At 35.5% G+C, this 22,588-nt stretch overlaps 1 protein-coding gene across 1 annotated transcript in view; it reads right to left on the bottom strand.

Moving 5' to 3' along the window:
- ULK4 (unc-51 like kinase 4) overlaps positions 1–22,588 on the bottom strand; it is a 211,562-nt gene that overhangs the window by 44,045 nt on the left and 144,929 nt on the right. Inside the window, exons 33-35 of the mRNA XM_058026927.1 lie at positions 20,184–20,350; positions 16,857–16,955; positions 8,722–8,907 (exon numbers count right to left, since the gene is read on the bottom strand). Coding sequence (XP_057882910.1) covers positions 8,722–8,907; positions 16,857–16,955; positions 20,184–20,350 — 452 coding nt within the window. The remainder of the gene's footprint in view (positions 1–8,721; positions 8,908–16,856; positions 16,956–20,183; positions 20,351–22,588) is intronic.

Genomic DNA, 22,588 nt, shown 5'->3' with positions numbered 1-22,588 from the left:
GATTAGCCTGTGAGCATGGGCTCACTGTTGGGGAACCTTAGAAGTAGGTACATGTTGTTAACAAATGCCTTAACCAACCATTAGATGCATGAGATGTCCAGGAAAAAAAATGAAGTATTTTGCTCTCTTCCACAGTACTTGAGTGATGCTTCTAAAGTAATTTTCATCTTTGATCTTTGCAACAATCTCAAACTTCTTAAACAGTGCCTTCATCTTGCTCTACATGGTCAAATTCTTGGTCTCATTGCCATGAGCAACATAGCTTTGTTCTGCTTCTATATTTTTGCTCACAATTTCCATCAGACAGATAACCTACATCTGAAGTTACCGAATTCTCCTTTGCCTAATTTACATGCCTCAGAGTCCCCTATCTTCACAGCCTGATGGCCAAGGACTGTCTCCCTCTCCAATAAAAACACTCCAACTATATTCCCTGTTTATCTGCATCCACACACTGCTTTTAAAACTCAAGCTCTGTATGACCTGCAAGTTTGCTCATGGCAGGATTTTGGAAAGCACTACCTTTTCAGCAATGCTCCAGTCTTATAAGATGAAGAGACCAAGGATCCAGACAAGTGAAACACAAGTAATGTTTGTTGGATGCCTTGTAAAAGTGCATAAATTGAAATATATTTTTAAAATCAACAGATTTTTTTCATTAGTTTATTATTTTAATAGTTTTTTTTTTTTCAATAGAAAGCAAGGAAAATAAGGGAGCACTGAGGATTAACAAAGAGGTTATGTCAAGACCTTTTACTCTGATTGTCCACTACCAGGTAATTTAGAAACCAAAGGAAGGAGCACTCCTTTACAGTAGGGAATCTAATTCCTATATTAGATTTCATTCTGATACACTGCAGTTGAAAATTTCCTGACACATGTAACAGACTATTTCACCTTCAGTAAAATTGTCAGCAAGAAGATGGAGCAAGAGAATAGATGTAATGAAAAAGGGAGGTCTTGTTGAAGGGTTTGCAAAAAGTAGCAGTAAGCCATTTTACATGTAAATGTTTCTCATCTTCAACACTGGCAACCAAAATCTTACAAAGCTCTTGTAATTGCTGGTAATAACTTCGCAGGAAGACTAAGGATTTTAAAATATTCCTGTGACCATAAGAATTTAAATTTTTAATAAAATGAAGAATCTTTTATGTTAGTAATGAACTAGTCAAACATTCATACTTGCTTGCACCAAACTGATCATTGCTCAATGATCTGTTTCACCCAGAATGGTAATTTTGAGTCAAAATATTTCCTATTAGGAAGAGTCACTTTCAGGCCATTTCTTGATCCTATTTTGTACACTGGAAATAAGCTGGATTGTTCTCCGGAGCAAGAAATTATTTTTTACTATCCTTGGATTGAGATAATCACAATGAGGTCCCAGTCTACAGACTAATGAAATTCAGTTATAATAATAATGAAAGCAGCACACACAGCTCATATGCTCCCATTAATTCTACAGAACATGGAAATTTGTGCAACTTGGTATTAAAATTCAAGCTGAGAGAAGATTTTTAATATTTCAGTCCTATTTGATTGGTGTTAATAGCTTCTCTTCAGCAAAATGTTATGTGAGGACCACGATTTTAGCACAGGTTCCATGAAGCCTAGTATTTTTGATACAACAGGCTTTGGGGCTCCAATAATCAGCAGGGGGGAAAAAAAATCTCACCTTAGATCCAATTAAAATAAAATTTTGATTTCCATAGTTCCTAAAAGTTTCTTGACACTTTGAGTTAAGACTATCCCAAGACACATACAAAAAAGAAGATACACTGTGTTTGTAGTTAGAGATACATAGGGATATAAACCATAAAATGAATTAGTAGCCCTACCATTCACCATCACAGCCCTCTCAGCCACAGAAGTGATAATATTCTACATCTCATTGGATGCAGCAATCATAGTCAGAGACGTACTAAATTCACAGAGCAGAACAGGATTCTGACATAGGCAGAAATAAGTGATCCCATAATCCTTAGACAATCTTATAAAGATTTAAATATTTTCTTTTTTTATGAGGAGGAAATAAAAGAAAAAAAAATAAGCAGAGCATTCCTGTACCATCTAGTGCTTGGGGTCAAAAAATAGCAAAGCTTTTTCCAATCTGGTAAGAGTTACAGAGCTTCTGGACAGGATCCAAAGTGACAAGATGGAGTAAAATAAGAATTCCAGGGACTGCATCATTCACTGAGATGTATTCATGGATACTCACTCTGTTTCATTTCATAAGACAGAAAGATAAACACTGGAATAAAACCCATCAGTATTTAACTTTAGAATGTTGTGCTTAAGAATTCTGGCCAACCAAAAGAAGGTTATTGTAAAAATCAAAAAGGTAAATTAAAAGAAGGCCATCAGAAATGGAAAAGGCCTATTAAAATTATATAATTGCTCTAACCAAATGTGTAAATCTAAATATCAAGCTAGTCTTCCCTCTCCTCCAGCAGAAAGCATAAAAAGCAAATGTCAAAAAAAGAGTAAGTCAAGGACAGTGCTAACATATTGTCCTACTACTCAGCATTCTGAAAACACGCCATAAATTTCTCAAAGTACAAGTGAGTCTGAATTTAGCCCTTCACAAATTCCATAAGCCAGGCACACAGATGAAACATGCACATGCCTCTAAGGTGAAACAGTAGCTAATCATTTCAGATTAAAAATGAAAATTCTTATCAGACCTATAGTGAAAAACTGTGTCTGGGATTTCAATACTCAGAATCTAGTTAGGCCAGGTAAAATTAACCATGTATAGTACAATAAACAATGCCACAGGATCTCAAATGTAAATCAACTTCAGGATCCCTCTCACATCTGGACATCCTAAGTATTACTACACACACAAATAACATTTCCATGCAGAACTTTTAAAAGTGTTCTTTGAAAAGATGCGTTATCTTTGATAGCAAGTATATAATTATAGATGAAATAATACACAACCTAGGACCTGGTATTGCTTGCAAAATGCATGACAACAAACTGGATTATTAAGTTTGATTATACAAAAATTACACTGAATAATTGTTTTCTTCCCAGTTACTGAAAATGCTTTACTAAGCTTAGAAAAAATTTCTCTCCTCAGGTTTTAATGGTGGAAGTGCAATATTTAAATTCCATGAGCATTTTGTAGAGCCCATATGACATTACAAACGGAACAAAAAGTTCAAAGATTCAGTATGACTTACACAACAAAAAATCCAAATTACTCAGATAAATTAATCAATATTGGCTCAATTCTCATACTGGTAAACAATGAAGTGCTGCACAGGGGCTGTGCCACAAGAGAATTATGTTCATCAAACAATGAATTTATTTAAATTAAACTATTTAAATTAAACTAGTTATACTCTTTAAATAATTGCTTATTTTTTGTTTAAATTGTATTAGAGTAGTTGTGATTAGCTGCATACATCTTCTGAGCAATTTAAACCAAATTTTTTTAAATCTATGCTGTAAAATTGAATGTACTGCTTCCTAAACAATGGCAATCGCCTGGCCCAGCAATCTAACTCACAAATACCTCAGCAGACTATTCATATTCATCAGGAACACCACAGTATTTTTTATTTAAAAAGTGTTATTAGACTGTATTTTGGTCAACCCATACACAAAACTCAAAAAGCCATACTGAGAAGCTTACTCTGCGACTAGATGAAAACCCAGGGGAGGAGGACGGGAGAACAGTCTCACTTGCCCCTGGAGAAAGGGCAATTTCCCCACTCTGCTTGTTGCCCCTGTCAGGGTGTGGCGAGGCCTGAAAGTACCATGGCAGAAGTCTGCCAAGTCACAGTGGGAGCTGGAGGTCTGCCCATCTCTCATCTCTGGAGATCCTCTCCAATTTCATTAAAACTACTAAAAAACCCCTGCGCGAGTGTGCAAAGAGAAGGAGCTTTGCCACACGGCAGGAAGGGTGAAGGTGCATTTCCCTTCCCATGCACTTATTTCAATGGATTTTGAGCAACACAAAATCATCTGTTATCATCTGCATACTGTATCCTAATGCTGATTAGCTTCTTCCTATTTGGGAGAATCTAAGTTGCTTGTATCTAATGAAATGCTTCCTTTTAACATATATACAAAGGTAATGTCTTAAGGATGTTACACTTGCAGACTGAAGCCAACAAAAGAAGGGATGCAGGCTTGGTAACAACTCGAAAATAGGAGATTAACACTAATGAAGGACAGGAAATGTTCCTGTAAGAGTCACCCAAATTTTAAAAATATGTATAATTTTAGAAAAACTTGTTTGTTTATAGTGAGTATACCTATACACGTCAGCAACCTACAAGTGAGTATTATGTTCACAGTCTAACAACATAGCTGTCATAAAATTAATCCTTAGAGCAATGGAATATTATGGATTATCTTAGCAACTAATGAAATTAATTATGTGTCACTTAATAGATTCAGATCAGGAGTACAATGCATGAAAAGTTTTCTCCAACTTGAGTGCTGTGCTCCCTCAGCAGGAGATTTGCCAACAGGTTTCTGTAGCCTTTTAAGACCATGGGAGAACAGACACCTCTGGAAATTGCTGCACAAGCACCTCCTCCTGGCACTGAGTCCTTGGAGCTGAAGCTGCAAAAGGGATCCTATCTGAGAAACTCTTGGGATTTTACTTCACCTTCTTTGAGGAAAGTTCCCTATAGATGTACTAGTGGGAATCTACTGAGAAGCAAACCTCCAGCAAGAAGTTCAACTTACTGAGGGATTGCAGAACTGCTACTCTAAATCAAACATTTGTATACTTGGACTGTGTGTCTCTCCAAGCTCTAAATGTCCTAATAATGCATGATCAGGGATTAATGTAACAAGGATCTAATCTGGGACCTATTGCAGTAAAAATATACACATATATTTTTATATACAAACACTGAGCTGTCTATTCCAGAGAAGCAAATGCAGCAGATCTTTGTATAAAACTGAGGATGATATAATTGCTAATCTACATGACAGAAACACTTAAGGACTGCATGATTTGAATGACATCTTAGACACAGTGATCAGTGGTTCCCCAGGCTTTGGTACATTTGAAACAGGGTAGTAAATTTGGCTGCAGGTAGATAGTGATGCTCTTGCTGTGACTCAGATTGGCAGGGAAATGAAATTAGAGTTCAATAGTCCTATAATGAAGCTAATGAATATTATGGAATTTTGCCATAGTTCATGTATTATCATTCTGGCCTTAATGTCTCTATAACATCAGCCTAAAATGATTTGAGAAACCCTTATACATATCCCCATGGGGTATAGGACATGCAGATGACATCCTAAATGTCTTAGCTGCTCATAAAAAAAACAAAAAGGAAAAACTTTTTGACACTTATAAAACACAATTTAGTGAAAATGAGATTATAGAAAGACAATCAGGAGAAAAAAGTGTGATTTAAAAGGTAGAACTCAATATCCTTTCTGACAAGTATATAAGGGAAAAGTCACAGAACAAAAGTTCCCTCTTCACTCACTGTGAGTGCAGAAAGCATAATATTTACTCATTTTTCTCAGAGGAATTTTTCCTTATTACTACATGGAAGTAAAAGAAGACTGTTCTCTTGTTCTGAAAGTTGAAATAATTTATTTGTGTGCACTGAGCTGTAATCCCACAGCGATTATGTGTCCAGTAGAAAGATATTGGCTAGTTCTATAAAAAATGCCTTTACATTACATACTAGATGATAAATTAGGATGGCAGGGAAGTCTTTTCTCTCTGAGGAAAAAAAAGAAATTAAAAACTTCTCAGTAAAGCAGGCAAACCTCAACTACTTGCTTCCCAAATGAAAATTTCTTCTGCTTCATAAAAAAAAAAATCTAGATAATTTACTGGACTCATAATAAGATGCACTATATCTTCACAGAAGAGATGGAATTATGAGATAGTGATTTTCATGACAAGTGGCAGAAGAGGTTTCCAGAATTAAAAAAGAGAGCGATCACTCTTCTGATGTCATCAATCAGTTACAAAAATGCTTCTAAAAAAGACGAAGCATATCTGAATAGCAGCATTGTCTAACCCAAGATGAAGCAATCAGAACAAGAGAGTTCGTGCAAAGGCTGAAGGGAAAAAAACCTCCAAACCCTGTTCCTTGATCCAATAATTTTACTCAGTTACTCTTCATTTTATCAGTGGCAGTGAGAGAATATTCTTGTGAAAAAACAGGTTAACCTGTGCTTGACAGAGCACAAAGCTTTGAAATATAAGAAGTAATTATAAAGAAAACAGAAATAAGACAGTCAATGCTGTCTCTTTAGAGCTTTTAGAAGATCTTTACTTACACAGTTACAGAAGTTAGCTCAAAGCATATTTTCTCTCCTAATGATTCCTTTTTACAGCAAAATAAAGCTTCTAAAAGGGTGCGTTCATAGTGATTTCAGTATTAAGTTTGTACAAAGTCTGGCCTTTATCTTTATTCAACAAAATTGTAGGAAAACAATTAGTGAGGAAAGTGCTGCAAGAAGTTTGTATTGCCCTGCAGTCAATTTGCTGGTCAAATTTGACAATGATCATCTAAAAACCTGAACAAAACAATATAACAAACTCAAATCTCCAACTTTTTTCAAAAAACCTTCCTTCCACCCACTGGAGATAAAACACAGTGGTTTAATCATTAGGTTATACCAACATATAGATAAGAGATTCCATTTCATCAAGGTAAGGTCATCTTGTACATCAACAAATCCTCTGATATGCCTTAAATTGAAGACTCTGAAATTGTTCTATCTGCCTCCACTGGCTCACTGCAGTCATGTAAAACACTTGAATCAAGGTTAAGTAGTCCCACTGCTATGCCCTTCCATATTTCCAGCAATACATGCTATAAAGACATCTGTAGCATAACATGGAGCTCTTTTTGTACATTCCTGTCTTACATAAGCAATGCCTGTGCCTGTACCAGCAAAGTCAATGTAACCACAAACTGAAGAGCTGCTCTGTATCAGCACTGATTAGCAACAATGAAAATTGGTGCATATACTGATCTCTCTATTAAAATATTGCTCAGATATATAAAAAGAAAAACACTGCTCTAGGCTTCGAAATTCAGCTGATGTGGGCTGAATCCTTCTTAAATGGATATGATTATATTTCAATGTCTTTTGTGATTATGACAATTTTGACAAGATAATAATCTCCTCTGAACAGGACTTTTTAAGGTTTAGAGAAATAACATATGATTTATTAAATAATCTGTCAAATTATCTATGAACCCTGCTTTCAAAAGAAATTGCATGATCTCATCACAATAATTACTGAAAATCTTGCCTGATGTTATAAATAACAAGTACCAGGTATACAAAGGAGAGAACTGGAACCTAAAGTACAGGAACTTGCAAGGTTCAAAAGGTGACTGCAGAGCTTTGTTCTCTCAAAATAGTCAATAGAAGTTTACGTGTTAAGTATCCTGAACACTAGGTTAACTTTTGAACCCCAGGCTTCAAAATGAAGAGAAATAAACAAGTCTGTAGCTATTTTAAAATGAAAGAATCTAGATATGTATATTGCAGCCTCACATCTCTTCCCTTCTCTCTCACTTCATTGGCTTTTTACTCATATTGCTTTTGAAGAAAAGTAAAAGCCAGTTCTACACATCACAATAATTACTCAGAAAGAGTAGCAGAGGTACAAGCTAAAATCAATAGAAAGTATCTTTAGAATTTTAAACATCATATCAACTTTAATTTTATATATTCATGCTTCTTTGAGGGCAAGATAGGGCTGGGAAAGCAGGGAAGAAGGGTATGGTGTTTACTTTCCTGTGATGTAAGTGCAGCAGGCAGGAGAAAGAGGACAAGATCTCTGAAATCTCTACAAGGGAGTTGCTCCCTTTTAATTCCTGCTGTCATGGATTACAGGCTTACTCTAGTAGCCAGCACTGCACTTGCAAAATTGAAGGAACTCCTACCTCTTGAAATTGAGGGAACTACTGCCCTCTCTAGGGGCAGTTATCCTATTTTAACAATAGCCTAGGCTTTTGGAGGGTAAAGAATGAAGTACTCAAATAATGCAAGGTTGTTGACAATGCAGGCAAAGCTTCTTATTAAAACACTTCGAGATAAAAGCCTATTGTATTATCTGAGAGAACGCTACAGATACCAAAAGATTTCCTTCCTAAGCTACCTGAAAGACATCAGCTGCTGTCATTCCACTGTGTTGGAGTAGGACAGAAGTGAACCTTCTACTTGCCAACATTATCACCAGAAGCCCCTGCAGGATTGCCACTGGCTGGCTCTCTACATTACAGCCACTCCAGCACAAGTGGTCCCTATAGCTCCGTGAGAATGAAGACTCAACAGCCCATGCACAAACCTATTCCAAGCATAAAATAGCCTTTTATTCACTGTGAAATAAACCACTCTGTGTCTGAACAGATATTTAATGCTACAAGGTTAGTTCTTTCAGAAGGCATTCAGAAAATGGTTTCAATACCTTATAGAGATGAATTACTAAACAAGTGGAAAAATAGCAAGTGTTACTCAAACTGCTGAATGGCTAACTGAAATAGGAGAATTCCTGCATCATTTTCATAAGAGGTTTAAAGTGTAGAAAGCCATCTTCTCCAGAAAAGTGGAATTTAAAGACATGATATTCAACTTAGCATATTTTGGTTTTAAAATGATTTTAAAATATTTTTCCCCTTGAGAAGGAAAAAATCTAGTCCAAAAATGTATCAAATTATATAAAAGAAACATGCAGACTTTGGAAAAGGTTAGATGTCAACTCACCAGTCTCTTAACAATTTTCAACAAAAGCTTAAGTTCTCGTGGATCTTCTTTGGACTTCAGGACTTCAGCAAAACTGCACATGTTTTCTGGAGACATACTCTCCTCATTGCTCCCTCCATACAGCTGAACCAGCAATAATAAGCTCTGTGAGGCACTCAAAAATATTTCAGTATCTTCACTGGGAAGCTAAAAATGAATGAAAAATAAATAAACAAAAATCAAATTCCAATTTCAGAAAAGTTGCATTTCACTGGGGATTTGGAAGAGTATTAACATTTGCATTGTGACAGGAAAGAATAATTTCTAGTTGATTGACTCAGAATTGCACTAAAATAAGCTTAACGAAGTGATGAAAACGTAATTAAAATATATCTACTCTTAAGCAGCAGTATAACAATATCGGCACTCTGATTCTGTCAAGTGGTCTATCTAGAGCAACATCATAACAGCATCAGAAATGTTGCTCCCAACTGTTATTTTACTCTATTTAAACAGAAGTGGTAATAGGAAAAAGTACCATTACAGCCATGATGTCTAATCTTCTACATCATGCACACCATAAAATTTCATTTAATTATTACTAAAGCAAGCCTCTTGAGGTAGAGCACAGGCTATCTAGTTATTTAATGGATTTTAAGTAGTCACATTAGGAGGTACATTTTGAAGATTTTAAATATTTTCCTGAATTCTAACTTTTCTACACTCATTTGAAGATCAGACACTGCAGCAGGCCCTAGCAACAGGATGAAAAATAATTTCCTGAGAAGCAAAATTACAAAAAAGATTTAGGGACAGGACTAGAGATCATTAAATGAGCTTCTCATAATATGACACCATTATCAAAATGATTTATAAATTTCCTGAAAGTACAATCTGGAAATAACAAGTAAAGATATTATATTAGGCCTGTATTTGGCACTGACAATGACATTTTGGAATGACAACAGGAATGCGGTGCCTAGCATCAGCACAGAGAGTTCACAAACACTAGTGAAAAAAATCATAGAGGTTTCTTGGGAACAGGCAAGAGGATGACACATTGGAAAGCATAATAGCCAAGGACTGAAGGAATTTAGCGTCTATAGCATATCAGAGGGAGGGTTAAAGTGGACTTGATCATATCCTCTCAAACATGTGGGAAAATGCAGGCTGAGGATAGGTTAATTCCTATACCTGAAAAAGGACTGATAAGAGATGATAGCTCAAAACTTTAGACAAAGCAATTCAGATTAGAAGAACGATAATACTTGGATTTCCTTTTTTCTCTTTCTCTCTTTAATAAGAACAATTAACTGCTGAAATAACTTCCTGAGAGCTGAGACAGATTCTCCATCAAAGACAATTCAAATATCACAAGAATATTTTTTTTCTAAAAAAATTACAAAACCGTTTACTCTAATGAGGAATTAATTTAGGAAAGTCCTGTCTCTATATATCCCTCGATGAAATCATTGTAATAGTTTTTTCTCACCTTTTAGTCTATGACCTGAACAAAATGTCAGTGGTAGACTTAACCAATTAGGTATAGAAGTGTAAAAACACCTCATCATGCTCATACATTTTTTTCATTCCAAAAGTATTATTTACACCAAATAAGCCAGATAAAAATACAGTAAACACTATCCTTACAGACAATAAAAGGGAAAAAAAGCCCAGTTTGTCCAAACACTAATGTAATATGCCAAATCATTTCAATAATGATTACTTATTTAATCTGCAGTATGAAATCCCTAAATTTTTTCATGTTGAGGAAAACCCACACAGTTACTTTAAAGCCATCTGAACATATCAGACACACATATCTCAAATATTCAAGCAGCAATTCCCAAGGGATCTGCATGCAAATACAATCCTGTTTTCTACTAGCTTCACAGAGCTGCTGTTTAAAACAGACTGAACTGAGATGAAATCTCTGAATATATAGCCCCAAGACATATCACATTCTATTTGACCTAATACTATGCAAGTGACAAGACCACAACAGCTATTTCTGCCTCAGTTTTGCTATATGTTTTTTCTTCATTCCAATCTAAATGCCACTTATTTGATTATTTCCTTCTCTAATAACATCAGTGCAATTAGCAAACCCAAAAAGCAGAAAAAGCTACAAATAGTAACAAGCTTTAGAAGTCCATTTATATCTTTAATCCTTAACTAATTGAAAAAAAAATCTGCTGATTTTGCTTAGGGCTTTGAGACAACTTTCATTTCCTTCATTGAAATAAAATGCTATTAGAGAAAGGAAAGACAACTACTTTTTTTTTTTTTTTTTAATGTGTCTCTCACACCTTCTAAAAGCAGCATTCCAAGTTAATTTGCTTTTTGATCAGGGTAGGCAGCTATATCAACAACCTCCTGAAGAAAATCACAGAACAAGGATTATATTCAATTTTCAAATGCTCGTTGGCTAAACAAAGGTAAAAAATGAAAAATCAGTGAAAATTTTGGTCATTGATACATTTTTGCCTGGGTACTGCAGTGGAGGCTAATTCCCTGGGCTCCGCAGGCACAAAAATCACATGTTTATTCAGTATCACAACAGCTATATTTGGAAGTGAGACTGATCTCAAGGCTTTTTTCCCAAGATATTCACTAAATATCAGAGAAGTGGAAAGCTGTCAGTCTCCATAGAGGACTGCTCCTACAACAAATGTGTGCGAAGAAATCCATAAAGCCACACAAACCTCAGTGGTCCTTCCCAGCACCATGACTATCAAGGAGGCAAACAAGCAAGTCCAGCTGGCTAGCATTATTCCCAAGGGAGGCTTATTGCAGCAGGAACACCCAGCTAGTGAGGCAGTGGAACACTATGCCCTAGGAGGAAGAGCTGTGCTTGGACCAATGGCCTTGGTTGGGCCTTGATTCTCTCCTCCTGGCGTGCCCAACCTTTCATCCTTGTTGTTGCTCTTTGTCCCAACAAGAGAAAGGAAAACCCTTTCAACCCAATGAAAGGAAACTTTCCATCCAATCTGGCATCATATAGTCTTGCTCTTCAGAGGCCTTCAGTGACCATGTTCCAAGTATCACTCTACAGTTCCCAATACCTGCCAGTTATGACATCACATTACTCAATCATTACCAATGTCAATGAAGCCTTTCACCCCCTGTTGTAATTCAGGCTCTTCTGCTACTCTGCTTTCCCAGAGTCCCTTTGAGCTTTGGTGTTAACTAGACTTTGGGGAGAAAGTTGCTGTTACCCTGGGAAAACTCAGGGCAAAACAATAGTAGGACTGGTCTTGTAGGAAGAGAAAAACAAGCTTGGAATAGGACAGGCCATATTTACTCCGAAGGGAATGAGAATCATTGGCCTACAGTCATCAATAATTAAGGTGGAAGAGGAACTCTCAGCAATGTCCCTATTTAAGTATGTCCACATCAGCATTTTTCTCTGTAACTCTCACCATTTTGCCATTTCACTTCTGACAAGTAGTGATTTAGATGTCAAAAGTTGTAAGCTGGTAACCTGAAATTTAGCACTGGCTGCCAGTCAGTGTTAGTACTAGTTATAAAGAGTAGGGGATCTAAAGAACATTCTATAACAAAAGCAATGGCTGAAAATACAATTAATATCTGTAAAGACAGAAAATCAAGAATGAAAATCCAGATTTCAAGTAAATACCTCATGTTTAATAAGAACAGGAAAAACAATCATGTTGTTCAACAATTAAAATAGATGGATGGTTCATCTCCTAATTAGATGGAACAGCATTCTGATTATTTTTCTAATCAGAACAATCCAATTTGGTATGAAGTACATTTGCTTGAAATGTATTTATAGTTTTTGTTCTTTCAGGAGAGTAGAAACCCATGAAGAAACCAATTCCAACACTTTAAAAGAGTATCTGCCCCTTAATATTTCATAATTACATGAAGCTTCCTTTTCCTTGCTCAGCCTTAGAGGGGATTATGGATTCAGCCTTTCAGCAAGGTAGAAAAGTCACCAGTACTTCTTTTGCTGCTGTTAATATTCTTGGCTAGTACATAGCTTGAAGAGAATCCAGCACCTTAAAATAAATTACTGAAGAGCTAAGGTCATAAATTCTGCCATTCTCTAACTGAAAACTGTAGATCTATTTTTCACTTACTTTAAAATAATACCTCATGACAAGACTTCTGTGCGATGAAAGCAGTGTATTACTCTTTGCTTAATTTCTATAGTCACGTCATAACTTCCTGTAAACAAGCTTATAACACAAAATTCTCTTTTCCTTTTTAGATGGAACCTGCTCTGTGTATTTTAGAGTTAATGTGGTAAAGAGCAGGAAGTTTCTTGTTGTTACACATCTATATTTCTGCAATCTGTTCTCAAAAATTCCATCATTTTAAACTGAGTTGCAGTGTGTTCATGAATTGCAAAGCACTGCAAGAAACGCGTGATTATTTGAGCTGAAGTGGCAGTTTTCACACCGTTGGAATTGTTACAGCATCTAATTTTAGAGCTACAATGAAACTGCCTGCCTGGATTACCTGGAGGGGACACTATTTCTGTGCATTAATGAGGTTATACACATAGAGAGTTTATTACAATAAGAGATGGATATTCATTAGATCACTAATGTGATTACAGAACATGCTGTAAAGGAAGCACCACAGGGATCTATAGGGAAGATGATTTTGCAAACATTTTACAAAATGTAAAAGCATAACATCATGATTAATCTGCTAGAGCTTTACTGTGCTATTCTTATTAGTAAATATGCACCATTTTAAATGAAAAAAAAATTATATTTTTTACTTAGTAGCACTCTCCTAAGGGAAAAAATATTTATATATTTACTTCATTTTAATCTAGGCTAATTATTGAGAAACTAAATCCCCGTTCTGAAATTCTGTGCATGTAACAACATTTTCTTCTTTTCCCTGGTGTGTTTGTTGGGAGATTTTTGGTTTTTAGAATAGCTCTGTATAAGAGAATACTTCAAATATAGCATATAAAAATATGACTTTCCACTCTGATCATAGAACAGTCTGATGCCTAGAGAAAGACATATGAAATAAAATTCTCCAGTAATCGTTCTTCTGCAGTTATTTTCATTACTCATTAGCAAATAACTTCATGCACTCTGAAAATGAAGTCTGCGCACAGCCTTAGCATCAGTGCAATACAGAGACAAAAAATGCCTAAAAAAGACCATCTTAATCATCCATGTGCACTGAGGTTTCATATTTATCCGCTCCACATTTGGACATGACTAACTGGATGTTCAATGGTAACACATGGAGCATGGTAATCAAGTCCAAATTTTCCTGGTAATATTATAATGAGGAAGACTCCTACCAAAAGTCAAAAAAAGTTCTCTCCCAGAGTCTAGCAGGCTCCAGAAATGACTGGAAGATCTACACCTAGGAACTGAATCTAGGACCTACAGAAAACAAAATTCCTTTTTATAGGAACTGGCATAGTTTCTGAAACTTTGTGAAAATCCACACTGAAATGATTTCAAAAGTAATTTTTTTCAGTATAATGGGCACATCAAAAAATATAAGGTGTTGTGTATGCTCTACAATTGCTGCAGGTTTCAGAATAATATTCAAATTAAATTCATGTTAAGCAAAGAAACATTACCCAACAAAGCTAAGTGTAATTAACTTTTAAACACAAAACTGCCAAGGAGAAAACTAAATGCTCAATTTTTTTCCTCTTATTGATCAATTATGGTCATAATGATCTTGGGATTAAATACTGAATTCTCCATTTTTGCAGTGTTTCATGACATAGTTTGTAATTATTTATTCTTTAGCATTGTTAAATCACTGAAGTTTCATTTAAATGCAATCTAGGCTTCTGGAACTTGCTTTGTTATGCCTTTAGTGACAGTCTAAATAACAACCACACAAGGGAAAAATTGATTCAAAGTTTTTGACATTATGAAGTTTAACTCACATTGATTTTTTGAGGGATTATTGAGAGAGAAAAACATATAGAACTTGAGCAAAATAAAAAGACAAGTAAATGAGACACACAATAATAATCTACTTGAGGGATACACACTTCAATGAGGGAAAACAATTACTTAATGTGTCTAGCAAACTAGGAACTAGGAAACAATATGACTAGGAAACTATGTGAGTACAAGATACTATAAATATGCTAAGAAAGGCAGAAATAGCAAAGCAGAGAAACGAATTTTAACTCAATATTTTAAAGTAATGGTTAGTTCAAAATCTAAGTCCTCCATTATCTCCAGAAAAACAAGTTCCCAGAGAGCTGAATTCCTCAAAACACCAATAAGGGGTTATATACCCACACAGCTCAATGAATACAGAGAACAACCACTGGCAGCTTCACAGAATTTCAGTTTAGGTAGGCCTGAGGCATTTGAGGAGCAGGGAGCACACACATCTTGAGACTTGCTCTAGACTTCACACATAATCTATTTCTATTAAAAGAGATTAGAGCATAAACCATTTCAAACAAGTGATTCCTAAATGCTAAGATGATTATTCCATTGCTCAAACTCTTCCAAGCTTAACAGAAAATGTTTAATAGAGCAGTGGGAAAAATATTTGAAAAATCAAATTTAACAAATGTAGCTGAAATAACTTTCACAGATCCAAACAAGAGAAAAATCTCACTCACAGAATCTTTATAAAACTGAAACCAAAACAAAATGACAATATGTATGTATGTATGCGTCTGTTTATCTAAAGAAGTGGAAGTGGTGGTCATTATCTTTTACTTGTATGTTAAAATCAGAAGATTTAAAATAAGCATTTGAAAAAAAACCAGAATCTGCAGAAGCACAGAACAAAGCAAAACCTACTGGTAATTTACAGTCATGCTTCTGAAATACAAAGACAAGTCACAATCTAATCAGTACATGCTAACTATACAATTATCCTATCCTTTAATTAAAAACTTATACAAGACTTCCAGGTGGTATAGGCTGAGTTAAAGCTTGGCCTCTAATTTTCTGTTCTTTAAAAAGTTAATATAATTTAAACTTATTACTAGTTTCATTTTAAATTAATGTTTGCATTTCTTCATCTCATACTATTTATCATACTTGGCAGTTTTTAAAAAATCAATAAAAAATAAATTAGAAGAATTTATAAAGATGAAATTTAAATAGTTGAAATTCAGTCACTTTGTTTCAGGTCATTCAGAGAACATTTCCAAAAAGCCTTTGTCAATAGCTGGTTTAAATAAATCCATCAAAGGAGGACTTAGCATCAAGTATAATGGTAAAAATTAATAAAAAAGGAATCACACACTTCCCTAAAATAGGTGACAGACAGTGCTAAAGATAATAGAAGGATTGTAGTACTGATATCACAAAAAACCTGAAATCCTCTTTTTAAATGAAAAAAAAAGGGTCTGGAAGAGAACACAGTGAATCTGAAACACCTCTAAGTGAAATATCCCAGAAAGGATACCGTGATACACCGAAATTCTCATATACCATTTTAATGGCTTTATGTTGACTTACAGGCTGATGCAGCCTCTAAAAGCACTGTCCAGCTCAAGAAGCATTCTACTACAAACCATTACACACAGACTAAATATAGATCTCCGTATGACAGAGGTTGAGCTTATGGGATGCATTAGGGCATAATGCGGCCCTCTGTGGAGATTTCAATGCAGTGCCGTACATCTAGTAAACCCTGGAAAGGACTGCCTTTAAACAGACACACTTCAAAGATGTTTACAGATCACAGGGACCACTCCCACTCATAAATCCTTCAGGATAATGTTGAAATAAAACCCTTGAGAAAACTCAGAAGGCTCAAACCCTAGAAAATAATATTAAAATGCATCACTCTCTACAAACCAATTTTGCATTTACTGACTTCTCTAAAGGAAGTCAGTAGATTCAAATTTTGAATGCCATTCTTTCCCTATGCAGTGGTGACTAGTCCATTTTGAAGGACAAATGTTGGCTATATAAATATGTATCCAAACTGAGAACCTGCAGTCCACCCCTCATCCCACTTCTATGCTCTGGACAAACAGACTTTGACATCACTGGTAACCTGCAAGTCACTGTTACTGGCAACTTACAAAGTGATAGAGTACTAGGTGGGAGTTTGTAAACAATTAAAAACTAGTAAAGAGAGCTCTAATATGTTCAATTCAATTGCATAATTCCAACTTCAGCAACATTCCATAAGGTTACAAACAAGCAAACTCTCACCAGTTGAATAAGCGGGCTAATCAGGTCCGTCAGGGGTTTATTGATAAGCAGAAGGTCTTCAGCAGCCTGTGTGTCTCCTCCTGCCCCAGATTTCTGTGCCTTAACAAGAGAGAAAAGAAATCAAAAGCAACTCTGGTGATAGTTCTGTTATGAAGAACAAATTAGGTCCATTAAGTGGTCCAAGTGTGAATGGAAGTTTGAAGGGATCTTATGCATCATTTCTAGTTAAGTATTCCTGGGCTGCCAATGAGCAGTGATGCTCCCTCTGTGACAATAAGCACAAAGCAAAGGAACCCATGCTGTCGTGCCATTCTGAAGGCTGAATATACTGACCTGCATGACACTGCTTCAGCAAAATGCAATAAAGTGTGCATGCAAAGATAGCTCAAACCAAGATAATCAAGGTGACTGAAAATTTAGGATTCTCAGCAATAGTGTCCAATTTTGCCTGCCTGCCTTACTCTGTATCCTGAAATATTCACAATACATTATAATTTGAATTATTTCTGAAATAGGAATAATAAAGTTTGCAGGTAATAAGATCAGGTACTACTTGTAATCATGACCACTGTCATCCCCACATCATCAAGACATACTACTATTATAGGCAGTGCCATTTATGATCTGAAAGGTTGTCTTGCAGGATTTTTTCATTTAATGTCATTACCTTGCACCAGCTTTGAACCATGACCCTATACAGTCAGTCTGCTAAAGAAAAAAAATAAACATTTTGTCTCAAGAACACATTTAAGAATAATTTGTATTGTGTTTCATTTATAGCTCAATCCTAAAAATCACTGTCCAAGTGTAATACTTGGAGGTTTTCATTTGGTTAAGTGAACAGAGGAACAGGTTCCCTGAGACAGGTGCCACTACTGCTCAAATTCCACTGTTGATACTTATGAGTTGAAAGGATAATGCCTTTCTTCTGGAAAGGATTTCTGAATAAAAGAGAATTGAAAAGTTGCTTCTTCAGGCAATAAGTCACATTGGTATAAGCATCTCTGGGACTCACCACAATGACCTGGAATGCTGAAGTTCAAGAAGGACAAAAAGTGCAGAGAAGACAAAAATTTGAATGTTTATATTAATGAAGAAAGGGAAGTAAGCCACTTTCATTCAGCAAAATTTAAAACAGCTTTTTCTCATTAGTACATGGATGAGAAGATAGACACCTTCCATCAGGAATCTTTGACTACTTTCTTTAACTTTTATATATTAGTGTCTTCAGAAAGACAATGAACAACAGCACTAAAGAAATTACATATTTATATGAAGGATACACACTATAGCATTGTTAAACCTACTTTAAATTGTAGAATGATATAATCACAGAATGTTAAAGGGTTCAAAAGGACCTTAATGATCATCTAGTCACATCCACACCCATCCCTAGGAGGGAACACATCTCACCAGACCAGGTTGCTCCTGGTCTTATCTAACATAGCCTTGAACACTGCCAGAGCTGGGGCATCCACAGCCGCCTCTCTGGGCAAGCTGTGCCAGAGCCACAAAATAGAGTTCATATATCAAATTCAAATTTCAAATTCTTCTCAGCTAATGTGGATCACCTCTGGGACATATGACAAAATCTCTCCAAAACAGACATGCAAATTAATACGAAAGTACTTGAACCATAAAGAGTGAACTCTTCTCCTGAACCTGGATACAGTTATCAGCACCATCCCGCATGAAGTACTTCAGTGCAGTGGAAAAGTGGTGATATGTATTGCCTATGCAGCTGGATAAGGTTATCACTTTACACATAAAAGAGTAAAATAAAAAGGATTCAAGTGAAGGTCCTGCCATCTGTAAAAGAAAACTTAAGCCTCAGAAATGGATAATACAAGAAGATTTGATTCTGTTTTACAAGTTCTGATTTAAATGGTATCTTACTCAAAACATCTCTATAAAAACAGTCCAAGAATAATATTTGATGCATTTAGTGACACGTGAATAGTGGAAAACTGTGTAGTCAATAACTAATGGCCACCATTCAATACAGTATGTGTACTGATGTAAAGGTCTCAGGGATCTTGTGATGAGTACTGTCTAGACACTAAACACCACTGTAAAATTAATATATGGACACATAGACCTGTGGTTCAAAACTCGATTTTCCAGCTGCTCCTTGTTACTCATTAGACTTTAAGAGCAAAGCAGACTACCATGATGAGAGATAAACAAAACTGGAGCTAGAGTTTCAGTGCATCAATCAACTGTTGTATTCAAGTAAAGCCAGAACAGAATTTGGCTTTGAACGAACAGATTTAATTTTAAATCTAAATAAAACCCATCAATTCACTATTACCGATTAATGTGCAAGATCCTCTCCTCATGTGTCCTCCAGAACAATTTGCCTCATCACCGCTGTATGGAGCATAAGTACAGAATTCAGCTCTTTATGATTACATGGAGTAATGCCAAAAATATGACAACAAGAAATTAGCCTACAAAATTTGATCTATGAAGTGATTCTTAGATGAAAATATCATTAGAAAATCTGCTAATAGAAGACTTAAAAAAACACAAGATATTGCACCATCACACATCTAAACCAAACACCTCGCACTGAAATGTGGTTGATAACATAGCTGCTTGTGTAAATCAATGTAGAAAAAAGAAAAAAGCTCAATTTTCAGCAGCAACTTTTTGCATTAAGACTACTTAATAAACCACCTCCATAAAAACCCAATTCCCCAACCACAAAACTCTGCAAACCAAAAAATGCAGAACCAAAACAAAGCAAAAACCAACCAACCAAACTATAGAAGAGGGACTCTTCTATAAAGAAGCCATATCCTGCAAGGTATTACAACCCATCTGCAATCTTTTGAATCTCTGTCCTTTAGAAATATTTCACCTGACAAATATCTGTTCTTCAGTGAATAATATCAAGAACATTAAAAACCTAACATGAAGAGTACATGTTGTTTGCAGTGTAAATACAGAAATCACTTCCACTTGACTAACTTCAAAATTTGGCAGATGATCTAAAAAGAAAAGCACAATTTGCTAGATTTATATCATGTCTAAAAAATTATGAATGCTTTTCCTTCATATGTTACTATGAGGGTTATGTGAAATTTCTTTGAATTGTATTTTGTACTCCATTTTTAAACAGGAGGATGTCATTGTTGGAGTAGGAAGTACCACCAATGCCATGACTTGCAGTGGTTCAAAGAGTAACTTGGAAGACAAATTGAGTTTTCATTACACTAGAAGTTCCATAAAATCAGAATAGCGGGAGTCTTGTTATTAAGGATAATAGGAAGTTATCAAAAAAATTGTTTAAGACAGTCAAGTTCCCATGAGTAAATCCCATACCTGCAAAGTCTGGCGCACAATGTTTGCTGTATATGTCAGCATGTATTGCAAAATGTCAAGTAAGGACCCAAGCAGCACATTTGCTGTCTTGGTGTTCCTTTTATCATCTGCCTCCAAGTACAGGGCCACAGCTTCTGTTAGGAGATTACAGACGTGATGAGTCAGTCCTAGGAAGAATGTGAGGAAAAAAAAAAAAAAGGAGAAAAAATAAATAGGCTATCAGGACAAGAACAACGTGAAAGGTGACCTAGATAAAATAGATTATGACAAAAGCAAATTTTATGTACTTTATGAATATTTATTACATTTCCTCTTTTTCTCCATTACTATAATTACCTCCTCTCCTATTTTGTTTGGACCAGCTCATAAAGAGAGTAAAATAGATACAATCAGATTTGTTAACTGCGTGGATTCATTAAATTAAAACCTATTTTGAATCCTAAACTTTTCTGTAGCACGGCCACAAGTCTCTTTCACAACACCCCTAGTCGGAGAATTTAGCAATTTCTACAGGCTGTTACAAAGTGATACTTCAAGATGGAATCCCGCACATCTTAACTGAGCCTAAATTTTCTCCACTGGTCTGTAAATTAGAACTGACCCATATGGTTTAATTATAGAATTAAACAGTGCTGTGCTTAACAAAGAATATATTCAGAAGAGCATTATAAATGAAATACTGCATACAACATTCAAACGTTATTAGGATTTGTTTTACTGATGGTAGTGAAAACTTTGCTGAAAATATCTCCTTGTTTTAAAGGAGTTGTTTTAAGCTCCTTTGGAATTCAATAGCATCAGCCTGTGTAGTTTGCTTTTGCCACAAATCAATTGACATAGCAAAAATATATAATCCAATTCAAGACAATATCGATTCAAATCAGAATCTTTCTTACTTTCAAATACAAAGTGATTGAGTTCATTGGATGTGATCTTAGTCTATTTTTTTCAGATTTTCATATGGGATGAAACATACTTCGTTTCTTAACAAAACCATAATATCTTTGCAAACTATCTTTTAAACTGGAAATTAACTTGGCTGCACATATGTAGTAACACTGCAGTGTATCAGTATATTAGCTTCTAGTCTCCATGGCATCAAAAAGAGACTTAAATATTTCACTGATTTCAATGAAGTAAAAAGTGTTCTTACACAAGTTCTCTTTTAAAAAGTCATTGTATATATTTCTACAAACATCAACACATGATTTATATGAGGCACCGTAGAACGCATTATGTACTTACACCATTCCGTTTTTGAGAACAGTTAAATTTCTGGGGATTTGAACTATTTTATCTTTGAAAGATACTCTATCAATTAACTAAACTTCCTACAAAATATTTTCTACTCCTAATCCTCACTGTTAATATTTTCCTCAGGAAATTAAACACATTTCATTTAGAATACAGTTATGGTTCTAGGTCATTAAGACTCTTACTCTGCTTCTATCTCAAATCTTCTGTAGCTTTATGATTACTAGCATTATTCTTTCACAACAGTTTATTGGACTTTCACAACAGTTTATTCAGGACAAGCTTTGAATTTCCTGAAATTTTGGCTAAATAAACCAAGCTCTCAAAATGAAATAATTCTAATCTCACACATATAATTTCCTTCTCCTTTTTTAGAGTGAAATTTCTGCTGCAGTTCTAAACACCTCATACAAAAATCAGATAGCATGCATCTGACAATGACACATTTAAGTGATGTCACCAATACCCACAAAGAAGAAAAAAGACATGTCTACCCAGCACAAAACTTGTGGTTAGTCTATGACTATTTTCAATAGACTAAATCAGAATAAACCTAAGGAAACAGTGCAATAAAACTTGGTCCCTATTAAAGTGAAGTCTGAAAAACTGCCTGCAGGCATATGACCAAGTACACATTGTTTCTCTCTGTCTATGGCCACAAACCCCATAGCCACATCAAAATGAATGAGTCATCCCATTCTTTCCAGATGGCTTACAAATAACCCATAGGACAGTGACTTGGAGATGATTGCTGAGAAGGCCACTTTCATAAGCAGACATTGCATGGATGGATCATCACTAAGAATTTTTCAGGCAGTAGTCACTTACAACACTAACAGGGTTGACTAGGGAGTGAACAAGGGGATTGACTAGTACTGAACCAAACACCAGGATCTATGACTGTGATCTGCAATCCTTTCACTTTCAGCTTTGAATAGAACCACTTGCTTATTCATTTGGCTGTACTAGCCTGAGTGTCAGAACTGACTCATTTCTGTTGTTTGGTGAACAAGGAGGTGAAGCAGACACTCAACCTTCCCCCATCTGTGACAGTGTTCACAGGGGTTCTTGGATGAGGGAAGAGACGAAGATCTGACTCCATGTTTCAGAAGGTTCGATCGATTATTTTATAATATATACTACATTAAAAC

This window comes from Melospiza georgiana, chromosome 1 (assembly GCF_028018845.1).
Source record: "Melospiza georgiana isolate bMelGeo1 chromosome 1, bMelGeo1.pri, whole genome shotgun sequence".
Classification (NCBI taxonomy): domain Eukaryota; kingdom Metazoa; phylum Chordata; class Aves; order Passeriformes; family Passerellidae; genus Melospiza; species Melospiza georgiana.
Note: the sequence above shows the minus strand (reverse complement) of the source record. Positions and strands in the feature narration are given on the sequence as shown.